This window comes from Parambassis ranga, chromosome 21, assembly GCF_900634625.1.
Source record: "Parambassis ranga chromosome 21, fParRan2.1, whole genome shotgun sequence".
NCBI classification, from domain to species: Eukaryota; Metazoa; Chordata; class Actinopteri; family Ambassidae; genus Parambassis; species Parambassis ranga.
This window is the reverse complement of record NC_041041.1, coordinates 14,344,229-14,367,130: the sequence shown is the minus strand read 5'-3', so window position 1 is coordinate 14,367,130 and position 22,902 is coordinate 14,344,229. Positions and strand designations below refer to the sequence as shown.

The 22,902-nt window shown below is 41.6% G+C and overlaps 4 protein-coding genes across 6 annotated transcripts; 2 read left to right on the top strand and 2 right to left on the bottom strand.

Moving 5' to 3' along the window:
* The first annotated feature begins 610 nt into the window (after window positions 1-610).
* Window positions 611-3,533, top strand: LOC114426581 (proline-, glutamic acid- and leucine-rich protein 1). Of its 2 annotated transcripts, none has more exons than XM_028394088.1 (6): window positions 611-680; window positions 1,042-1,794; window positions 2,499-2,581; window positions 2,654-2,794; window positions 2,907-3,018; window positions 3,114-3,533. In XM_028394088.1, the coding sequence occupies exons 1-6, from the start codon at window positions 620-622 to the stop codon at window positions 3,173-3,175; spliced, it is 1,212 nt and encodes a 403-aa protein (XP_028249889.1). In that variant the 5' UTR covers window positions 611-619; the 3' UTR covers window positions 3,176-3,533. The 2 variants fall into 2 exon arrangements, with proteins under 2 accessions (XP_028249889.1, XP_028249890.1); XM_028394089.1 differs by having other exon boundaries at window positions 647-782.
* A 3,156-nt stretch (window positions 3,534-6,689) lies between these two features.
* mettl21cb (methyltransferase 21C, AARS1 lysine b) lies at window positions 6,690-8,828 on the top strand. Its single transcript, XM_028394081.1, has 5 exons — window positions 6,690-6,722; window positions 7,413-7,538; window positions 7,615-7,778; window positions 7,845-7,962; window positions 8,298-8,828. Exons 2-5 carry the CDS (start codon window positions 7,478-7,480, stop codon window positions 8,693-8,695), a joined length of 741 nt encoding a protein of 246 aa, XP_028249882.1. The 5' UTR covers window positions 6,690-6,722; window positions 7,413-7,477; the 3' UTR covers window positions 8,696-8,828.
* A 499-nt stretch (window positions 8,829-9,327) lies between these two features.
* LOC114426307 (rhodopsin kinase-like) lies at window positions 9,328-13,328 on the bottom strand. The gene is made up of 7 exons (XM_028393614.1): window positions 12,406-13,328; window positions 11,762-11,889; window positions 11,185-11,342; window positions 11,021-11,104; window positions 10,775-10,899; window positions 10,487-10,688; window positions 9,328-10,409 (listed from the first exon to the last, which is right to left on the bottom strand). The coding sequence occupies exons 1-7, from the start codon at window positions 13,102-13,104 to the stop codon at window positions 10,120-10,122; spliced, it is 1,686 nt and encodes a 561-aa protein (XP_028249415.1). The 5' UTR covers window positions 13,105-13,328; the 3' UTR covers window positions 9,328-10,119.
* A 1,360-nt stretch (window positions 13,329-14,688) lies between these two features.
* On the bottom strand, window positions 14,689-22,015 carry tfdp1a (transcription factor Dp-1, a). Of its 2 annotated transcripts, none has more exons than XM_028393616.1 (12): window positions 21,891-22,015; window positions 19,810-19,893; window positions 19,560-19,626; window positions 19,250-19,371; window positions 18,444-18,565; window positions 18,189-18,354; window positions 17,949-18,095; window positions 17,785-17,853; window positions 17,340-17,491; window positions 16,781-16,947; window positions 15,947-16,025; window positions 14,689-15,869 (listed from the first exon to the last, which is right to left on the bottom strand). In XM_028393616.1, exons 2-12 carry the CDS (start codon window positions 19,819-19,821, stop codon window positions 15,731-15,733), a joined length of 1,242 nt encoding a protein of 413 aa, XP_028249417.1. In that variant the 5' UTR covers window positions 19,822-19,893; window positions 21,891-22,015; the 3' UTR covers window positions 14,689-15,730. The 2 variants fall into 2 exon arrangements, with proteins under 2 accessions (XP_028249417.1, XP_028249416.1); XM_028393615.1 differs by lacking the exon at window positions 21,891-22,015 and adding an exon at window positions 20,701-20,775.
* Window positions 22,016-22,902: the final 887 nt, after the last annotated feature.

Below are 22,902 nucleotides of genomic sequence, written 5' to 3'. Positions count from 1 at the left end.
TGTAGGGGGGGTGCAGAGACGGGACAGCTGCTGTGAGCTACTGTGTCCTTGACTATTAGGTTTCTCAGCAGCAGCGCCCACACAACAGCACGTTGTCACTCATTCTGGTTAATGCGCACACATGCTTACATTTGTGGCCATATGCACACACAAGGGCCATACATGCAGACGCGTGTGTATAAGCACACACACACACACATGGACGGAGAAACAGTGAAATACTAACTCAACAAATCTCAGCTGCAGCACCTGTTCACAATCAACAATCCCAGCTGCTCTGCTGTGAGCAGGACACACTGATGTCATGTAACACACAGTGACACTTAACACACACACATCCATGACAACACAGCTCATTTTACACAAACATGTTCATGTTTTGTAGAAGGTCTAACAGGAATCATAATGACTTCATCATTTAAACTTCTTCACACCTGTTAGAGACCAACATTCACTTTTTTAGGTGCTTCATTATAACTTTAGCTAATAAGCAAGCTAATACCTGATCTGTATCAGGTATGATGGTGAAATATTTCCAGTGTTTTTCCCAAACGCAATGAGGAAATGAGAGGAGAAAGTGTGGACTTTGACAAGATAAGGTAAGAGGACAGCCTTTTTTATGACTTACTTAGAAGGAAGAATTAAAATTGGTGGGACAAATGGAATAAAAGCAACAACAGGTAATAATGAGCACATTAAACCACAGACTATAATCCTGAATACAGTTAAATCGATTGCTGTCAAGATGAAAACACTGGCAATGCTCTCGCTGATGCTGGCAGGTAAGTGATGAAACGTTTCCAGGTCTAACTTCTCCTTTACTTTATTTTGAAAGTTATGTGCTCTCTCACTTCTCCTATACTTAATGATGTTAAATGGACGATTGACCTGAAAATCAAATGGCTTCTCTGTGGCCTGTGGTGGTGCTTATCCATTTAGAGAGTTTTGGAGATTTCTGCCTTCTCTCTGATATGAACTAAGCTTGTAGTGCACATAATGCAAAAATGTGTAATTAAAAAAAATCTATTTGTCTATTTGCAGTTGTTCTGGGAGGGCCAGTGCTGCCTCCCGGTGAGCCTCCAAATCCTGTTTTACTGGAGAAAACCCAGCGCCCTCTGGTGGTAGACCGAGTGCCTGTGCAGGGTCATGTGGAGGTGGAGGATCCAGCACCACATCTGAGACTGAGTTCGAATGACGAGAAGAATAAACAGGCAGTGGACATGAAGCAGAGTCAGAGTGTGGTGGAGCTAGAGGTCAAAGTGGAGCCTGAGGTTAAAGCACAGGCAGGGGAGATGGTGGAGGGAGAGGTTAAATTACAGCCAGAGGTTGAGATGGAGGGGGTGTTTCAGGCAGATCAGGAAGTTAAAGTGCCAGATGTTGAGAAAGCAGAGGTTGAGATGGTGCCAGAGCTCGAATCTGACCAAGAGTTTAACGTGGAATCTGAGGTAAAAGTGGAGCTTCCTTTAAATGAGCTTCAAGAGAAAGATGAGGACCAAATGCAACATGAGGCCGACACTGATGCAGGCACCATGACAGAAGAACAGCACTTTAACACTGGGGAAGAACTCGAAAGCCGGGATGAGCCAGTGGATGACGAGCTAGTGGATGATGACAACATGTTTGAAGAGGAAGTGAGTGACATGGAGGAGATGCCAGAGTTGAGGGGCACATTTCTGAGTCAAGATAATGAGCTTGAGCTTGAAGAAGGTGCTGAGGGGGGAAGAAGAAGAAATTGGATTGAGGGAGATAAAAACCCTGTGGAGAGCAGAGCATCATCAGAACAAGCACCTGAAGGTAAACTACAGCAGCTACTGTTACTGTAAACACTGATGTAGTTTGCAATTCTGAGTACAAATCAAACACCTGTCTGATGTATTTGGGTAACATTTCCCAGTAAGAGAAGAAGAAAATAAAACTATGCAATAGTTCTGTAGAAAACAGAATATATAGAATCTTTTAAATAATTCTCTTTTGAAATATAAACTGCTAAGCTACGAAGCTTGCTCACCAAGAGGCGAAACAGACTCTGGAGAATCACACATTCAGCGAGCAGTCCTTTCCTGTATCTCACTGATCATCTTTTTCAATCATCGCTCAGCCCAGAGTTCAATCATTCTAATAGCAGACGTGAATGTAATCTCAGGTTCTGATGGATTCTGTCGCCTCACAATGACAGAGCACCATATTGGACCCATATTGGACACATTTGTCACAAACCACACGTCTTCTGAACACTCCAACGTTATATTTTTCAGCCAAACAAATAAGGAGAAATCAAGTCACACGTCCTCTCTATAACTCATGTTTGCAATGCTAAATATAGCTGCTGTGGGAAAATATTACTGTATTACAACAAAGACAAATGGAACTGTTATGTGTTGCAATAATAAGATACAAAGGGTGCTTTGATGCTGTTAATATTAAGGCTACATTTGCTTTTGATGAATAAACTCAAACACCAAAATGGAGCATGTTGTAATGCCATCACTTGACCACAGGATGGCGCAATTGTCCTGGTGTGCAACTTTATGGGAAGTGTTACCAGTTCTTCAGAGGACCAAAGAGGGCTGAAGACGCTGAGGTACTTCTGAACCTTTATTCTTCCATTCTTCTACTGGAGAACACTAACCCTGTCCTCTTTGTTTCCATGTAGATCTTTTGTCAGACGCTCTCCTCCCGTGGCCACCTCGCCGCCATCTCTACTCAATACGTCCACAGAGTGCTCATGGAGATGATGCTGAGGCAAAACGGGGCATATACACGCACCTGGGTTGGAGGACTACGCTATCTGAATGTGTGTACAAAACACAAGATAATACTAATCAAACAATGAGAATGATCCACAGCTTTACTGTGCCGTTTCTGGGGAATCATGTAACTGATGGCTCTGTCTGATTACCTGTCAGACCGGCCGCTTTGTCTGGTTGGATGGATCCCACTGGAGCTATGCTGATTGGCTGCCAGGGGAGCCCAATCATACAGCCAATGTAGAGAACTGTGTGGAACTGCTGCCTGGTGGTAAGAGCCTGTTTGTCTCTAACTAAGTTTGTTTATTTCATTTAATTACTGAACTCTGAACTGTATTTATGACCTGCTGTTTATCTGCCTTACAGGAAACGGACTGTTTAATGACTTCACCTGCTGGGAACCTCAGGCTTTCATCTGCTCCTATTAGTGAATGTACAGTGGTGTGTGGCACATTCACTTTTTTTTTACATTTAATCATCGTTGCAAAATTACTCAAACACCTTTTAAAGTAAAAGCTCTATTCCTCCACCAGTTGCTGTTTTGTTTTCTGTTTTTTTTTTCAAAAAGTTTGATGTGAGCAGGAGTTTTTAAAAAAAAAAAACAATGGTCCAGTCAGGATTCAGCAGCTTTTGAATGTGATGAAAGTTGTTGTGCTCACAGGTCCCGTCTGGTTGCAGTGCTGATATTTGAAAAGTGATATAAATGAACATAGTTTTGTTTAACTTTGTGTGTTGCTTATTTTAGTTGTGAATGTTGATGTTATGGAGGATTACACCACATTTTCATGGGACGATGGATGTATGAGAAAATGTTATATTTAATTCATTATTAATACATCAGGTTCATTGTTAGTGCAACGAACTGAAAATGAAATTTAGTGAATACAAATAAAGACAATAACAATAAATATAACATAGCCTGAGTAAGTGTTTCCAGGAAGAAAGACACATAATATTTTAATTCTGGTTACTATAGAATGTCCGTCATCAGACCCTTGTCTGCTACTAGGTGCATGTAAGGGTTAGTGTATATAAGGGTTTTTTCTTGCATATATTGTATTTATTGTTCTTTGATATGCTGCCACTACAACCTAATGTTCCCACTGGGATTAAAAAAGTAACCCTTAATCTTAATCTTAAAATGAGACCTCAGATTTAAATGGAATGAAACATTTTGCATAAACTGAATATACTCTAGATCATGTCTGTAAAGAGATTTGAATCAAATCAAAGTTTAGGTGAAATCCCCATGATGAACCCAAAGTGTTTTCTGTGAAGAAGAGAGAATTGACAGCACCACTGTGGACTCCACACAACAAACAAACCAAACCAGAGGAGAAAACAGCCTGATGGTTCTGAAGTGAGTATACTGATGCTGACATAAGTGACCTTTTCTAGCAGAAACAGATTATTGGCTGCGAGCTGATATGTGATGGAGCTGTGGAACTATACTGTATTTCCCTGAAAGAACCATAGAATGTGTTTGTGTGTCCACAACTCACATGGCTCATGGAATCCAGGCATTTCTCAGATGTCCAGATGTCATGATCGCTGTCTGCACACTATATTTGATTATGTACTGCTGTCATTGCCGCATCCACACCCATTGGATACCAATCCTAGGCTCCCCTTTAAAATTACAGGAGCTTAGCGCCCATTAGGTGATGTATTCACACACACTGAGGCTACATGTGGCGCTACTGTAAATCCCACTGCGCCTCACATGTTGCTGTGTGTGACTGTGACTCATTTTCCACTGGCCTACACATCCTTCTCCTGACCTTTGGACACAGAGGAGAGGATTACAGATTGGTTAACTGGCCCATCTTTATCCCTCTGTTATATCTGCTAATGCTCCCAACTACATGTACATTCATGGCTCTCATTCACAATTATCAATACTGAAATGATTATAGTCTTACATCAGCTATTGTTTGAGAAATGCAATCATGTGCACATGAGAGACCCTCTATTGTTCCCCCACCAGGAAAAGCGACTTGTCCTGGAGTTAAGAGATCACAGGTGTATGTGCATCTCCAGTCTATTACAGGAAAACTATCTGCTATAGCTTTGCATATTTTTAGACTCAGGACATTACCGGGCCTGGTGTGTTCTGTGTATGTACACTGAATTTCATCAGTAGTGAATGGGCTCCTGCTGTGGAGGTGATGCTGGTTTGTTGCGATGGAAATCCCCCTAATACCTCCACTGATTATTAGTGTTGCTGTTTAGATGATAGTGACTCAGTGTTGCTGCTCATCATCTGTCAGTTCGAGTCATTTTCTAGTTTCATGCAGGACAACCAGCTGCTGCTCCACTAAGTGTGTGTGTGTGTGTGTGTGTGTGTGTGTGTGTGTGTGTGTGTGTGTGTGTGCGCGCTCATGCACCAAAGCTGTGAATCCTCCCACCTAAAGCCCCACAGCTTACAAACACTTGGTACAGTGCATGCCTCTGTAACCATGGTCAATTTTAAACTCCCTGCTCTGCAGGCCAGGCAAACAGCTTCTAAACATCATCACAGTCTTTTATAGAGTGGATACATACCAGCACTAATCTGTTTACTTTATTCACCTGAGTTCTTTCTGTCTGTGTACACGGCAGCGCTTTTAACCGTTGTGTTAGAAATGATCTAATAAACTTTCACGATTGTCCAAAATTACATGACACATCGCCACATATACAAAACCTCTTCCTATTTCAGTCAGTGTGGGCTTATTTTCACTGAAATATAATGACCAGCACACTCGTGAAGATCTGTCTGTGAGCAGTCTAACACACAGTTCTACATCACACAAAACGAATAAGCAAAAAAAGTAATTTCTTTTATCATCCATCCATTTGTCCATGACTTAATAATAACAGAATTTACATAAATTTAAGTGCCACCGTGTCGCCAGTTTAGGGGGTAAAAGTGGGAAGCTCCAAATGCTTTAGATATTTAAATAAGTACATTACTACAGCCTCCACAAACAGTTCTTCACACTACTTATCCAGTGATTCCCTCTTAGTTGCATTGTTTTGTTTTTCTTGAGACATTTACCATAATTTAGCGCTGTTTTCTTTTTGTTAAGGTATCACAATTTTAAGCTTTCATGGATCATCGGAAAGTCTTTCTCCTTTTAAAATGTGTTATATATATGGCTAACAGACAAAGCACATACATATATATAGATATTCTATAAATCCTAACTGCTATGAGTCAAAGAGTCCCAAGAGACAGTTCAATTTATGGGAAATATTTAGTTATTTGAGAATTTATTTATGTCTGCAGCAATATTTTAACTCCCTGAATTCACTGGGATTATTTAATCTGTGAAGTGCAGCAGTGCTAGATTACACATTATTAGCTTCCATCTGCACACACAGACTGAAGGTTATTGCTCAGTCTGGTAAGGATGTTGCAGTATGAAAGAACACCTTGCAGGATAATACATGGCACATGTGAAGGGGATGAAGAGGGGGTAGGATAAATGCTTAATGAAGGAATTAAGGGGGAAGTGTCAAGGTTTCCAGGTCAGGCCTGCAGGGCACTCAGTTCATCTGCTCTCCTGCTGATTGAATAATAAATATCATGCCAGGTGGGATCCATCCAGTTCAACTCACACACATCAACCCTCACAGGATCCACATAAAGCTGCAATCCAGGCAGATTTTGTTTTTGAGATTTTCAGAGCCAGATATCTGGTTGGTGTGAGACTAGAATAAAGAATAATGAATTTAAAAAATTATTTCATTGGGGAATGAATGTTGAGGATGCTGTAGTGTTCAACACAAATTGTGAATCAGAAATTGATGTCAACAAGCAGGGAGGGGTCAGGATCTCTGCCTGTGCCTCCGTTTCTCTGTCAGAGACCCCTGCTTCACTCAGGGGTGTGTCACAAAAGATACAGCTCCTATAAACATGAGAACACAGCAGAGAGAGGTACACACACGCACACACAGCACAAAACAGAAACAGGAGGTCGCTGCTTCCAGGTAGGTTTTCCTCTTTCTGATGTCCAATTTTATATAAATTTGTTTCTGTGAACAAGAGAAGTTAGAAACCTAAATGCTAATTATTATTTATAAACTGTATCTTTCATAACTGTATTGAAATTTGTGTGGAATCTGATTTTGAAGCATCGCCCGGTTTGTATGTCTGCCTGCAGTTTGTTGACCTCCAGGTATAACCAGCTGTGTTTCCGAGTCCAATGTCAGCCAGAGACAAGTGGACTAAATCCAGTCCAAATTTTACTGAGCTTACCAGAAGCCACAAACACACAAATCATTTACAAGCACTCTAAAAATAAAAGAAAATTCTCAGACAGAGATCCTACAGCCGAGCATTGTAAACTGCAGCAACTGCAAAACTGACATTTTTCAAATGTTAAGAGTATGTTGTACTGCTTGTTAACTCTTTATGATCCAAGAGCTACTGTAGAAGATTTTGTGAAACGTAAAGTGTGGCTGAACAACAGCAGAGGTTTAATAAGAAAGAATTAGCTCTCACATTCACACAAGTGAAAGATCAGTTGTTATGGAGAGAACAGGTCCCTGTTGTTTACTTTAATCTATAATAGGAGCTAGAAAACTAATAGCTTCCTTTGACCACTCATTTATTGATCTTTAAATGTTTATTATGTCTGTCATGATGCAAAAGTTACAAAACAGCTCTACAACATTTAGTGCCAAAGCAGAGATCGTCTGTGGTCATCCAGCCTGTCAGCCGACAGGAGCCTCCTGAGAAGAAAATGGAAGTGGATGACAACAAGCAGGATGGAAAACTGCAGAGGGAGCAGGGGACAGAAGAAGGTAACTTTGGATTCAAACCTTAGAAACCTAATGATCGATACTTCAGCACAGTCTAATGGCGCACTCTCCTGTGCAGCTCTCTCAGACCAGAAGGTGATGGCTGGAGAGGCTCTGGACAGGAGGAACGTCTGGGAGCCCAGTGTCTACTACGCGCTGGGGAAGGAGTCTTTTTATTTCGCCGGGCACAACATCAGCATCCGAGAGTCTATGGATGCATACGGCGCTCTGATCTGGCCAGGGGTATGACCTGCCGTGAACACAGCCTCCCACGTTGTAACTGGGATAACGAGAGTTTTGTCCTTGCAGGCGATAGCTTTGTGCCAGTTCCTGGAGAACAACCAGCATCAAATGAATCTGATGGACAAAGCCGTGCTGGAGATTGGAGCTGGGACTGGATTACTCTCTATAGTGGCCAGTCTGCTTGGTATGTGGATTTTCTTTTTTTTTAGTAGTCTGCCCTTTGGTAAATTTGACACTGCTAAAGTTAGACACATTTAATTTCTGAAAATGAAGCACCCACCTCTGTGGCTGAATAAAGGAAACCAATGTGCCCCAAACTGAACTTCCTTTAATAGCCACAGGAGCTTGGCTTCAAAAAGCAAGTCAATCCCCATAGACCTCAATGTTAAAATACCCAGCTCTGGCTCTGGAACAAACATGTTTACAGCCTGTTCTTTATGTTTAGACAGCTGCTGACCCTCACAGGTCATTATCTATCTCACCTTTGGCAGCTTTGGGGTTAATATCTACTTTTCACAGGTGCCTGGGTGACAGCTACTGACCTACCTGACATTATGCCTAATCTGACCTTCAACCTTCTGCGAAACACCAAGGGCCGCTCCCGCTACACGCCTCAGGTGGCAGCCCTCTCTTGGGGTCAGGACCTGGAGCGAGACTTCCCCTCCCCATCCTACCACTACGATTATGTCTTTGCTGCTGATGTAGTCTATCACCACGAGTGCCTTGCGGACCTGCTGAAAACTATGCATCACTTTTGCCGACCAGGAAGTCGAACCACGCTGCTGTGGGCCAACAAAATCCGGTTCCAGTCAGACATGAGGTTCACAGAGAGCTTTATGAGCAGCTTTAACGCCACACTACTCAGTGAGCTGCCACAGCAGGAGGTCAGAATATACAAGGCCACAGCTAAGGAGTGACACATCAGCTGCAGGAACAGAGTTCTCAGGAAATGTCGTTTGCCTCTTTCCGATATTAGTCTAAGAAGAGAAAAGTCTGGTTTTGATATGTGCTTACATGACATTCCTGGACTGAGACATAAGCAGAAATGAAATTCCTGACTCAAGCTTCCATTTGAATAAGCTATTTTATTTGCCAATACTTTTTCAACTTTGTTCAACAATTTGTTTTTAAAAATAAATCAATTTGCTGTAAACACTTCTCCTATATATTCATGTCTGTATCATCTACACTACATAAAAAAGAGGGGAAAAAATAATTTCCAAAAACATGAATCTTTGCATTCTGGTGTTTTAGCTTTTGGTATTTTAACAGCTTTAAAATTAAAAACTACAAAGAAAGACAATAAAAGCACTTTCCATTAAATGGCATACACTCTATGGGAGCATATATGTAGGGGTGCCACAACATCAGATTTTCACTACACAATTATCATGATCATAATATCTACAGAAAGTCTGGGGAAAATGTCACTATCAGTGATTTCCATAACTTTGACAACGATTAAATGTCCAACAGTCATTATAATTGTGCTTTAATGACGTAACTAAGATCTTATGTGGGATAACATTTCTTGCTTAAGGGCTGGGAAAGTAACAAGTGACGGACATCAGCAGGATAATGGAGGAGAAAGTGGAGAATAAGCTGGTGGAATTGGTAGTAAGTAGCCAGCTGGCAAATTCATATTTCTGAGTGCAGGTGTAGCAATGTCTGTAATTCTCTTATAACATAATGTTTATTCCACATAATATTTATGCTTAGTAGCTAGCTGGTTATCGTCTTCTTTTTCTGCCATTTTATGGCAGGGGCAAGGTGATTTCATTTGGCAGTAAGTAGCTACAAACTACGCTGTGCTACAAGCTGGGTTACAACTTCTTTCTTACCATTTTATGGCGTGTTAAAGAGAATTACCCCAAGAAAACAAGAATGATTTGAAAACTTGAAATGATTTGAGGGGGGCTGAATGATTGGAAATACACATTACATAGATATTATGTGTATTTTTAACATGATACTGATTGATTGCTGCTGTATCGCAACACTCCTACAGTGTCTTTAACATGTGACTGTTACTTAGCACCAACGAAAGCACGCTAACAGTCTACGTCTAAGAGAGTTGCACTGATTCAGCATGCATGAACAAACATTAGGAGTGATTGAGGGGAGACTGAAGGAAACACAAAGGATAATAATGTTTGGATTTTTCATCACATTAATCTATACTGAAGTCCACTCCAGACTCCCCCTTATCCCTGCTCATGGTACTTTGGGGTTTTTTATTATTAACTGCTTTATTCTGTGGTCAAAAAGTTCAAATGAGACGTGTGTCGGTCCTGAGTGTTTGAGTCTTCATGCCGCATTACCAAGTCTATACATGGTGTTTTCACGATATGCAGCATGTGGAGGACTTTGGCTGCTCTAGTATGGACTCCCTGCGGAGATCGTTGGGCAGGCTCCCTTCAGGGCCCCAAACATTGAGCTCTCCATAGATGCCCATGTCGATCATCTCCTCTTGCCAAGGGATGGGGATGTTGCCAGAAGCAAAATCATCGAAAAAGGTCTTATCAGGGTCCTCCAAGGCCACCCCCTTAACCGAGGAGAAAGCCCCGACATCATCCAGACTTTTAGCATACACCACTTTGGGGTCAGGAACAAAAGGAGGAGGCAGAATACCTGAAAAAAGGAGATCTGATTAAAAATCACAACAAACCGTTGAGTGATCTCTCAAACAAGCAGACAGAAGATGATACCTCCATTCAGTTTCCTCCAGTTGATGTCCTTAAAAAATGGATGCGCTCTGATCTCATCACAGCAGTCATTCTTAAAACCCATCCTCTTATCAACCTCTCTGGCCAACAGCCCCTCACACAGCGACTTTGCATGCTCACTGAAGTTGTCCGGATAGTCCACCGTGCGGGTCAGCATGCGCTCCTTCATCTCTTCACGTTCAACCTGAGCAGAAGAAAAACAACCTCTTAGACCTTTATAAACTTGACAGAGGATGCTGTGTGCATACAGGTACAAATAAACAAACAAACCTTCTCTCCCCTGTTTCTAAATGGATTCTTAGCAGCCATGAATTCATACAAAGTCACACCCAAGGTGAAGTAGTCGACTGAGGTGTCATATTTTTCTCCTTTCAGCATCTCTGGTGCCATGTACCCTGCAGGAAACAAGATGGGGCAATTAGACACAATTTACAAAAGAGGTGTAGGACAGAAAAACATGTTTTTTATAGCTGCACTTATTGTCATCTGCACTACTGCTGTTTTCTCAGTAGATACCTGGTGTCCCGGCATAGCCTTTGGTCATCGTTTTGCCTTCTTTCAGCTCCACAGCAAGACCCAAGTCAGATATACGCACATTCCCTGTTTCAATGGAAATATCTTAATTACCCATGAAAAAAAATAAAAAATGCATTCAGCTGTATTAGAATGAGGGTTATTACCGTCATTATCAAGCAGCACATTTTCAGGTTTGAGATCTCTGTAGATTATTCTGTTTTGGTGGAGATGCTCCAAGCCCTGGATGATCTGAGCGATGTAGAAACAGGCTCTGGGCTCATCGAAGCCCGGGTTGTTCTCATCCACCAAGTAGACGTGGTACCTACAGGCAAACGGCAAACACAGGAACTGTGGCTCCATTGTGTAGAAAGCATAATAAGCTGTACACGTTTGAGGTATGATAGACAAACAACCTGTTGTATGTGTGTGCAAAGTTCATCTAAAGAGTTAAAAGGTTTGAACTTAATGAAGCAAGTCAGTGTTATTTTCATGCCCAAAATAAAAGTATATTTAATTTGGCATAAACTGACATGGCATATGTTACTGAGGCACTATGAGTGAGTGATTATGATTTGCATCCCATAATAACTGCACTATAGACTCTGTATGAAGAGGAAATGCATCACTTATTTCCAAACTAAAGCAGCAACATAACAATAAGGGATTGTGTTGGGGTGCATGTGCTACGTGCATCTCAGTGAGCTGAATGTTCATGTTGGTGTTTTCAGAATGTGAAGTTACTTGAGGTCTCCTCCATTCATGATGGTCATGACCAGACAAAGCTCTTCCTTTGTCTGGAAGGCGTACGCCAGCGACACAATGAAGCGGCTGTGAACCTTCTCGAGAATTCTCTTCTCCACAATCGCCCCCTACAGGGGAAAATTAGAAACAAACAAAAAAACATCTACGCATGAGTGACATTTTAAAAGAGACAAAAACAAGTGAAGTAAAAGGAAGACAAGCAAAGTGTGCTATTTGGAAAACAGGGTCAAATACACTTTTAAGAATGACCTCAGGCAAGTCAAGGGCGAGATATAACTGTGCCAAGGAGTTCCCTTCAGAGGAGCTTTTCAATAAAGCTCCCAGTAATCGCTCTATCCCTGTGTCTGTGTTTAATACAGCAAGCTAAAGCCAAACGAGACAGAGGCAGGGACAAAGATGATTAGTGCCACTGCAGCCAGCTCAGTGCAGAGCACTGTCTCTACAGCACAAAGCCAGCATTATTAATCAATAAAAAAAATCACTATGAGAGTGCAATGTGTCATATAAACAAGTAAAACCACTGCTACATACATTAAGGAGAACAATCTGAGCTTTCAGTACATTCATTACAGTGTAACAGAATTTCTGCACTGTTGTATTGCTATAATGTCTTCCCCCCTCACCTCATAGCCTTTCCTCTTCTTCAGCCTCTTCTTGTTCAGTTTCTTACAGGCGTACAGTTTTCCCGTTGCTTTCATCTGACAGGCAGACACCTCCCCAAACCCACCTTTCCCCAGCACACGGAAGTCCAGGAACCAGTCTGCGTCCATGGGCTGCATCTCAAGCCATTTCCACTGCAGGTACCTCTTAAGGTACATGCTTTCCAGGAAGAAAGTGTAGGGGGCCTCCCGCAGGTAGTTCAGCGTGGCAGTCAACGCTGCAGCAAACAAGTCATCCCCAGCAGCTTCCAGGCCTTCCTTCACCTTGGCTATGATGTCTTCCGACAGGTACGGGCAGTAGTGTTTGGCCGAGGGATCCATGTAGCGCTGGACAATCTTTGAGGATTTCTTTCCCCTGTCAGAGTCCTCTGCCAGGTCATAGTCCTCAATGTCTTTCCACAAGCGACAGGCTCCATGATACTCTTTATTTGCATCCAGGAATTCCCTAAAGAGGCGTTTGCCAATGGGTTGTTGTACACAGACTGTGTCAAAGGCCAAGTCTAGGGTGTCAATCAGGCCCTCACACACAGTGATGTGGGGCAGTTTGAGGCGAGAGTGGTACTTCTTATCCCGAGCTGCTGCTGCATTAGAGCCATCGATACTTCCACGGGCGTTGATGTAAGCAGAATTTGCTACTACAGTGGTCAGTCCTCCAATATCCATGTTGAGAGTGGGTGACTGTTAGGCAACGCAAAGAAAAGACATTGCAAAAGAGAAGAACCGAAGCAGAGGATGACTAATGTGGAGAGTACAAAAAAATGATAAAGCAAGAGTGAGACAACAGGAGACAGATCACAGCGAGCAGCGACAGAGGGAGCAGGAGAGAGGAACAGGACCTCGAGACTGGTGCCTGAACAAGATCCCAGCACACTTTGAGCGCTGTACCACTCTCATTCACACACACTCTCTCTCTCTCTCCCTCTCACTCTCCCACACACCTACACCTGAGTCAACACCTTTCGGTAATCCATTAAAACCCCATTGCCCCAGACAAAGTGTGCGAGCACATGCTGGAACAGAACAACAAGCAGCATACACTGTGCAGGAATATCACCAGTCCGTACACCTGCAGGTTGTTGCTATAGATCCAGTTTAATTAAGTAATCATGTTTATATGATAGATCATACATTATAAGTCACCCATATGCAAAAACAGTCTGGGCCAAGAAGCTGTTTTTAGGTATCCTCAATGGTATTTTTTATTGAAAAAACATGACTCCTCCTGCACTAAGATGCATGTACATCCAATGACATGCTTTCCGACCATATGTCTATAGCAGCAGCATTTTACAACAGAGCTGGTGCAGAAGGGTTGGTCGGGTCGCCCCCCCCCCTCACAGGAGCTAACTAAATATAACAAACAGAAGTAGGCAGCATCCCTTAGCATGTAAACGTAATAGTAAAATAAACAACTGTTAATTATGTTCCTTCTTGGCAGATCAGGTTACATTATGATGAAATCTGAAGCAACTGCCTGTTAGTGCAGTTTATTCAAACAAATAACATGGACCTAAACTCTCCTGTTAAGTCCTCAGTGCACTTTAAGAGAAACGTGAGCATAGTGCTGACCAGAAACATCTCAACTAAGCAAAAACAGGAAGTGATTTCTAAGACACCAGGCCAAAACTCACATGAGTCAGAACTATACAGCTATCATTTTGCACTTTGGTTTGTTAAAAACATCCACATCAGTGCTTAGCAAACTAGAAATTTCTCTGCGTTGTTCCAGATCAAGAGAAGCACACAGGCAGGAGCACCCTATTGCTATTTAAGATGTTAAAAACAATGTGCCTCCATCATTCAGCTGTAATATCACACATTAAAAAACTGTAAGCTACATTTTCCAGGACTCACAGCATGTGCTTCCTTGGCTCAACTCAGTTCTACATGTCAAAAACCTTTGGCCAAATAGGCTCCATCCTCAGTGTCAAGATCTGCTCTGTAGAGCCATAAAATTAACTGCCCACAGAACTGGAACTAAAGCTGCGTAACGCAAGTACAAGCATGCAATCTACCAGTCTCACCTCAGACATCATCTTCATGTCTGTGCCATCTGCAGCAGTGGCTTTTCTTGTGACAAATAGACACCTCCCTAAACATGCATATGTATAGAAGCCACTTCACATCCACATTTTTAAAGGAGCCTCAAACCAACAGGTTTTATTACAAGTAGAAGGGGTGTTGTCTGTTGGTCCACTTTTTTTGTAATCCTGCAACAAACGCAGAGAAAATGTCAGTACAAACTTATTAAAACAATCTATATTTATTTTCCAAACTTATATTAGATTACAGAAAAAGGTATTTTGGAAGAGTCAGTACACATGTTGCTCAGTTTTAAAAGGGAGACCTTCGAAGGGAATACATAAAGACCTATACAACCACACATTTTGTTACATCAATTTTTGAAGGTCTATTGTTACCACTGGCCTCTAAAAGGATACTATAAGCTACAATCGTAGGATGTATATACGTAATTAACAAACAAAGCTTATTTACCTATCAGGAGCCTGGGTTGTGAAAGTCTTTACCTTGCCATTGCCATTATTTTGTAAACTCTACCAAGGCGTTTACAGGGAGGTGATGGAGAATTCATCAACTCCAGAATACAAAAGAAAGAACATAAACAACATAACTAGCAAACAAGATCAGGAAAAGCAGCTGCCTACGAACAGAAGGAAGCCAGCCCAACACAATGGGGGATGAGAAACTATTTCAAACAATTGTCCAGACCACAAAACAACAAAGTATCAACACATCTGATGGAGCCCCATCCTAGGTTGTCATGGCAACAGTATTAGGCCATTAAGAATCCACAGTGTTGCGCTAACACGGCATGTCAGCAGACACTTTGGCCATCTTGGAACATTGTGATCATCATAACTGCAACATATTAATTGCAAAATAACTATTCAAACAAGCACATTATACATTCTCCAACAGCAGTTACAGAGTGTTTTCAGAGGGATGGCTTATCGAGAAGTGGAACAGACATACATAGACTTCAGGTGGCAGGGCCAGAGACTAAAGTTCCCTTGGACGACACCTCCCACTGACCTGTGGTGCAGGTGCATGTGATTCAGGAGCAGAAAAAAAAGACAGGTGCAAAAATTAACACCTCTGTTCTTTCAATATTCATCTACACCCCTGAGAGAGCCAGACAGAAATACAGGCATGGGTAACGGGGGGGAAGGGGGGGGGTTAAAGAAGCACACACGAGAGTGGACTAGGTGTCCACTGTGACAGTGGTTTGAAGGACTGTGCTTGCTGGGAGTGCCGAGGCGTAGGTAGGTTAGTCTTCATCATCATTCTCGTCATACTCATCCTCGTCGTCATCATCCCCCATGTAAGACACTGGAGTCTCCACACGAGACCCGCTGTAGTGAGAGTCATTTGAACTGGAGGCCATGGTGCCATCAGTGCAACCATCACTGCAGCAGAGACGCATGTGGTTAGAGAACAAAGGAGGACGAAATGAAACAGAAGGGGGGAGGGTTCTACCACTCACCTGCTTGCAGGGTAACGGGCTCCATTTGCAGAAGATCCTCCAGTGATGTAGACGTTACTGATGGGACCTTTGGCCATTTCTGTAAAGAATACATAATACGTCATATTATTGCTGGATTAAAGACATGACATTTCAGTTCTTTCACCTGCAGATCTTTGGGTGATGCAGTATTTTTACCTTAAAATAATGCCCCAAATAATGATGAGGCTGGTCCATGACAAATTTATCAGATGCTAGGCTGTTGAGGTTCTACACTACTCAGTTTGCAAGCCAAGATACTGAAGTTTTTTTTTCCTGTGGACCTTGTTTCCAAGATATACCAGTTGCTTTTCCATTAGCTTTTGAATAAATATCGTAACAGGTATTTAAGGTATCTACGTGCAAATATTAAAATATGTCCCATGTAGTCAACACCCATCAGTTCCATGCTAAGTGCAAACTTCGCAGAGGTGTAGTTGGTAGAACAAAAGCTTGGAAAATATAGGATCAACCAGATGCACATAAAGCATATTTATTTTCAATCTTCATCTTGAGCATAATCCAAAAACCAAAGACAATGGGTCCCAACAACTTGAAGGATGAAACTGAAGACTAACAAATCTGTCATGAACAAGATGTGCCAAATTTGGTTTCCTTTTTTGAAAGATGAGTTCCAAAAATTGAGCAGACCCTACATGCTAGTTGGTCAGTGGCTCTTCATCATTGTTAGCTCTTTGATGTGGCTGCTGCTTCTTTTACACTGTTAATTGTCCTTCGCTCATCCCCTAAGAAAGCTTTAAAATTTGCTTGCTGTGAAGCATTTGGTGCACACCAACAGTCTTATCTCGCACTTACCAATAACATAAGGCTCCAGAGCTTTGGGCACCAAACTACGCGCAACCTTCAGATCCTCTGGAGAACACTTCCCCACCTCCAAGCCACAGGCCATGCCCATTCGTTTAAGCACCTCAATGTCGTCGTGGATCTCAAACATGCTGTCAAAGTTAAACAAATACTCAAACCTAGAGATGTGAGGGAAAAACAAGACACAGGGACAGGTTAGTTCTCCAATAATCAAAACCAAGTGCTGCCTAAAGATGCTGCCATTTTCCCCAAGTTAAGATCACATAATTATTATTTATTAACATAATCAGTGTTTGCTTTTTGCTTGTTTTCATCTTAAGACTTCATACAGCACCAGGATCAATGTGAGTGAGCAAGTGATGCCACATGCCACATGACCTGAAGAGTAAAAAATTAATGTCATTTATTTTTGCTGTTTGGAGCTGAGCTGGGCATTGTTCTCTCATTTGTTACTTAAACTATTTCTGGAACACTTACTGAGCAGCAGTGTTAAGGTCTCCCTGGAGAGACAGCCTGAACACTTTTAGTGCAACAGATGATCATTACATACTTGTCATTGGAGATGCTGCAGTCGATGACGGTTTTCTTGCTGGTGTTCACGATAATGAAAGGTAGGTGGATGATGGAGTTAGAAGGTGGTGGTCTGCCGGCCTGCTGCTCTGTCTGCCTGTTCCTCTGAACCAGGTTCTTAAAAGCTATTTGCTGTAAGACAAGGAGTCAAGAGGTAAACACAACTGACATATGTTTCAATCTGATCAGCACACTTTTAGGTGACACAAGAGAAGCAACGTGTTTACATCTCAGCACAGATAAAAGCAGCGTAACAGTCCACATTTAACCACGGAAAATTAAACAGCCATTTTTAAGCTACTTCATACTAATGGTCTTTCCCAGCTTCACAGTATTGTGGTGCCTTGATGCATAGTTACATTTGAGGAGGCACATATTAGCGTCCTCAGAGACTAAACAGGTTCAAGCCCTTGGTTCATTCCCACCTGCAGTATGAGCTCCTGAAGCTGTGACTGTTTCTGCTTAATTCTCTCCAGCCGCCTTTGTCTCTCCACCTGCAGTTCAAAGAAAAGAATGATGTTTCAGGCTAAAAGCCAGGCCAAACCCACAGCACATTCATGTGAGGATGCTCTTCATACGGCGTCTGTACCTCCAGGTTTTGGCACTCCTGTGCTGAGTTTGTGGGCAGGCCGATCCATTTGATTTCCTTTTTTTCTTTAGAGATGATGTTCATGGCCATGAGTACATTAAGTGCATCGTAAACACGCCGCCGAATGTTCTTCTGGTCATACACGTGCTAAAATGGATGATCCAAATGTTAGCAACATCTCTGCAAGAGTCTGTATAGTCTACATCTACATATAAACATCAAACAAATTGCAGTGCTCACAGAGTCATTCGGTGACATGTGGTTGTCTGAAGAGCTGAATTCCGCCACCAGCTCGTCTGCTACTTCATTGTAGGTGGTCACTCCTTTTTTCTGCACCTTCTCGCACACTTTCATGGAGAAATGCCTCAAGCCCTTTCCATTTTTTTCCCCCTTTTTTCCACGCTTTCTGTAGACAGAACAGAACTCCACGTCACTACAGTAACGAGCACATTAACTACTTTGAATCTTATAAACGTAGGCTTTTTGAAAACTCACCCTGATGACCAGGGGGAGGCATCAGCTGGTTGACTCTGAGTGAGGAACTGTGAACTGGGTGTATGTGGACTATTTACCAAAATGGCATTTGATACTGTAGGCCTCTGGGGTGTTCCAATCACCTGTACAGGGAAGGACAATATTAATACTCAGCACTGGAAGTAATCTGGATACTAAAACTGTATTATGGTAACTGCAGGGATTAGATAACATTACACGAACATTCAAGATGGGGTTCACTTCAGTCTCCTAAGGAAGAATATCTTATGTTGAGCTATGTAATCATCAATCAATCAACACTGACCTTTGAATTTTGTTTATCACCTTTTTACGTCAAGTAATAAAATAAATTTACTCTTCCTTTGTATTAAACAAGATGAAACCTATTTGTGCTGTAAAAGTAGTTTAAAGAGATGGGGGGGGCACGTCATGTACATTATTTGTCACAGTGTGGCTGAAGATGCTGCTCGAAATTGGCATGAGGCCTCTCAGAGCTAGGTGATCTATTCCTTCACTAAGGTGATATCTAAGCTGATTTCCGTTATGTATACATTCCTTGTATATAATGGGATGATGGGTGTAATCCTGCTGACTGGAGAGTTGATAAGCTTAGGATCAACTGCCTGCACCTACCCTCCGCCCGGTCACCTCACAATGATAATTGAGGGGCTTACACAACAGTAAGACAAAGCGGAGAAAAACAGCAAGCAGAATTATGTGCGACTGCATCTGCTGGTGTGCTTTGATAAAACTACTGAAAGATTCACATGGTACATAAACATGATATTATGTGGCTGTTCACTCACCATGTGTGGCACATGTTGCATGTGAGCAGTAACGTTCACATTGGATGGCCCAAGGGTTTTGGGTAGTAGCTGTTTGGCCACAGGGGCAGCTGTAGGCTGGACTGTAACCAAGGACAGGACACCTAACAGACGAGAGAGAAGATCAGTGATGAGAAAAGCTGTTTGCTGAAACTTCATTGCCCCCTATTGTCCACCTACGAACACACAGGCCAGTACCTTGAGAAAAACGTACTAGGTGGAAAGGACTGCCAAAAATCATGACAACATATGAAATGTTTCTGTAAGCATTGAAACTATTAGTAGTTTCTACCTTTACTAGGGCTCAGATTCTGATCGATGAAAACCTTCAGCTCTCCATTTGTTTCAATCAGACCAGCCTGTGAAGGACAAAGGGTTAATACACAGCACACAAGCTACAAAACTGAAGTGTTACAAGAGTAAAGAAGATGAAAGCTTAACAGGCAAAACAATGCTGCATCAGATATCACAGCACCAGAGCCCACACAGTGGCACATGCATAAGGAAACATGTCTAGTGAATCAGTTTGAATTGATACTTGCATCTTTAGCCATGATCCCAAAGGACCGACAGGAGTTAGGCTTCGGGTTAAAAAGGTTTTCCTCTGTCAATCAATATTCAGACCCCTAAAAAAACAGAAAGTTAAAAAAATAAATAAAACAAGTAAATAATGACTGGTGAGTTTGCAGCTTTTTTTAAACATAATATTTTCCAATAATAACCCCAAGAGTAAAAATATCTGAATTTGTTTCTGGATTCATATTTAAACTTATTTCTAAAGTAAGGCCCATTTGTACTGCTTACTACGAGCACACTGTACAAAGCTAACTACATCAATGATGTTAGCTTCAGGGTACTTTAAACAAGACCAAGTTGACGGATATACGCACATTTCACACTTGAACACTTGAAGCGCATTTTTAAATATACCGGGTATGCAAAAACACATTAAACCATCTATAGATGCTCCCAACTTTTACTACGCTAAGTGTGCACAGGGCCTACTTCAGGTACCGAGTATGTCCGGAGGAGAGGCATCGTCGAACTTCTGCTACAGGTCACGCAAACATGCTAACTTTACCACAACAGCACTAAACTGTAAATGTGACAAAAATGACACCACTATACGTTCACAGACAGCCCGGGTGCACGCGGCAGCAATAGCATTCACAATATTTGCCAATAACGAGGAACAATCTTTTGTTGAGTGTAGCTAGCTAACTGTTACAGCTAACAGCTAGCGTTTCATCCAGCCTGCTGGCATTAGCTTGCTAGTTAGCTCATGCACGTTTTGAGACGGTTCACATTAAATTTAGCAGTTGTTGGTTCCATGATTCAGATTCGAGCTACAGCTGAGAATGAGTTAACATTTAAGAAACCAGTGTGCATTTAGCACAGTGAGTGGAGTTAATATTGTGATTGTGTGCACTTACGAGTGCACTCTCCAGTCTCTTCGACGGCTGTTGTTGTTGGCATTTGAGAATGGAGGAAGAGGAGGTCTAAATCCCCACTAAACAGGAAACAAACTAAGCTATGTCGGTCTACTTTTCAATAATTTTATAGTTATATATAAGCAATTATATATTTTTAGGCTTCAAGTATTTAACTCCTGAATTGTTTTATTCAGAAGTTTGTGTTTTGTGCGATAAAAGCCTCGACAAGGTTCGGTCGTGTATGGCAGCTGTAAGAAGAGTGATTATTTTGTAAAAGACGAAGCAGTGGAAAAGTAAACACATACAGCAAAACTAGATGTGATGTGTTTTTATTTATTTATTCATAAAAGTTCTTTGACATTTTTAATGCCCAAAATAATTTGTCACGTATTCTGAAATGCCCAGTACTGGTAATTACATTATTTATATGAAGCCTCTAAGTTAATCATGTTTACTTAGTTGTCAGATACTTGTTACCTCTTCATCTATTAGCAATAAACACAGTTAATAATAACGAGGAGTCTGTTCGCCAAAAGGTATTTTTGTTTCCAACTTTACTTATAGAACTACTTGTTGTGAATTAATTTTAGTAAATAAAATGTTACCTGCCTTTAGTTGGTTAACTAAATGGTGAAATGCACATTGTAATTGCACTGTTTGAATGAATTGTTGAAAATCAAAATATAATTTTAAGATATTAAACAACTGCCTTAAAGCTCTGTGCGGTCGCACAGCAGAGTTTAATATAACCAGTTCGATCATGATCACCGTGGACCGTTAATTTAGCCCTGTCGTTGACTCCGTTGCCGTTGGCTGCAAACGATAAGTTGTGAATTTGGTAGAAGTTACGTTAACCTACATGTATAAAGTACTTCGACAACTTCTAGTTAACAGTCGGTTGTTTTTTATTAACAAGCTAACTCGCTGTGACGGAAAAGTAGGACGTTCAGGCTTTGTTAGCCCACTGGTGTTATGCTAGCTAATGTTGTAGCGGAGAAGCTAACCCACAGCTGTCATCGGCGACACTGCCAGTATGAGCTGCAAGTTTTCCGTGGACACCTTTGAGTCTGCTAGCATTCAATTTTCAAGTCTGATAAAACATAAAAAGCTGGCAAAACACGTTTCTAAAGTCAAGAGCTTTCATTTGTGACAGCCCAGTATCGAGCCACAAGTCAGTAAATGCTGCTTACCTGTGCACTTCACAAGTTAGCAAAACGTTAGCTAGCCTTTTCTATCCACTCTCTGCTAGCCTTGCTACAGCAGCGCGTCTCACAATCTGATCTTGGCGGTGTCTCGCTTTAGCCGTATCTGATTGGACAGCATGGAGCAGACGAAAGCAAAGCGGTCAAAGTAGTTCATGCCCACAGCCTCCACCTCTCGGGATTGGTGGATAACTGTACCAACCAGCTTCAAAGATCCACACACTGCCACCTACTGCACGGGAGGGTGAGCTCACCCATGTAGCAACGCTTACTACAGCCATGGCTGCTGCAGCTGAGACTGCATTCAGCACCAAGGATCTATTTGTTAATGGCAACACTCACAAGCTCAGCTGTACACCAAGATAAAGATTCGATCATCTCTACGTTCTTATTACAATTTGAATCAAGGCTGGTGGAGGAAATAGATCAAATATGTTTAATGCATTATAACACAATGTTTAAGACATAAATCAGAGAATAAAAAGTTGAATTTCTTTGACTGCTGAATTTACAAATTTAAACAAACTGGGCATTTCACACAACAATTTTATCTTTTTACTTTTTCTGATTTTTAACCTTTTTTTGATTATTAATTTACACTTTTGCAAGTGGTGGAGTTCCGATGGTTAATTAAACAAAATGTACACTTCTGTTTAGCATTAAAGCAGCAGGAAATGATGATGGTACATAGCCTAAATGGATTGAAGGAAAAAAAAGAAAGAAGCTGAAGTCCACAGATACTCTATCAGTGACAGTGCTGTGTGTGTTATGCACACTTTTTTAAGGGTGTATTCATTTTTACATGAGATAAAACTCAGGCTGAGCCCCCTGTCAGCTCAGCTAACAGTGACAGGTCACTTTTCTTGAAAGATGATTACTTCATTATTGACAAAATTAAGGTTGTAGTGGCAAAAGAGTATGGTTAAAGACATGTTTGTTTTTTAGAGTCAGAAACTAAACATCTCTACGCACACAAGCTAAAATAGTTAATTTAAAGCAT

Excerpts from the sequence above, each read along its gene's own strand:
- LOC114426581 (XM_028394088.1), top strand. The coding sequence starts at position 620 with ATGACTTACTTAGAAGGAAGAATTAAAATTGGTGGGACAAATGGAATA. Across the intron at positions 681-1,041 it reads TGGAATAAAAGCAACAACAG|TTGTTCTGGGAGGGCCAGTG; the intron begins GTAATAATGAGC and ends GTCTATTTGCAG. Across the intron at positions 2,582-2,653 it reads AGAGGGCTGAAGACGCTGAG|ATCTTTTGTCAGACGCTCTC; the intron begins GTACTTCTGAAC and ends GTTTCCATGTAG.
- mettl21cb (XM_028394081.1), top strand. The coding sequence starts at position 7,478 with ATGGAAGTGGATGACAACAAGCAGGATGGAAAACTGCAGAGGGAGCAG. Across the intron at positions 7,539-7,614 it reads GGAGCAGGGGACAGAAGAAG|CTCTCTCAGACCAGAAGGTG; the intron begins GTAACTTTGGAT and ends TCTCCTGTGCAG. Across the intron at positions 7,963-8,297 it reads TATAGTGGCCAGTCTGCTTG|GTGCCTGGGTGACAGCTACT; the intron begins GTATGTGGATTT and ends TACTTTTCACAG.
- LOC114426307 (XM_028393614.1), bottom strand. The coding sequence starts at position 13,104 with ATGGATATTGGAGGACTGACCACTGTAGTAGCAAATTCTGCTTACATC. Across the intron at positions 11,343-11,761 it reads ATGAATGGAGGAGACCTCAA|GTACCACGTCTACTTGGTGG; the intron begins GTAACTTCACAT and ends GTTTGCCTGTAG. Across the intron at positions 10,410-10,486 it reads CTGGAGGAAACTGAATGGAG|GTATTCTGCCTCCTCCTTTT; the intron begins GTATCATCTTCT and ends TCCTTTTTTCAG.
- tfdp1a (XM_028393616.1), bottom strand. Across the intron at positions 18,355-18,443 it reads GCCTCCCCCTGGTCATCAGG|AAAGCGTGGAAAAAAGGGGG; the intron begins GTGAGTTTTCAA and ends TTCTGTCTACAG. Across the intron at positions 16,026-16,780 it reads TCTGGAGCCTTATGTTATTG|AAATGGCCAAAGGTCCCATC; the intron begins GTAAGTGCGAGA and ends TATTCTTTACAG.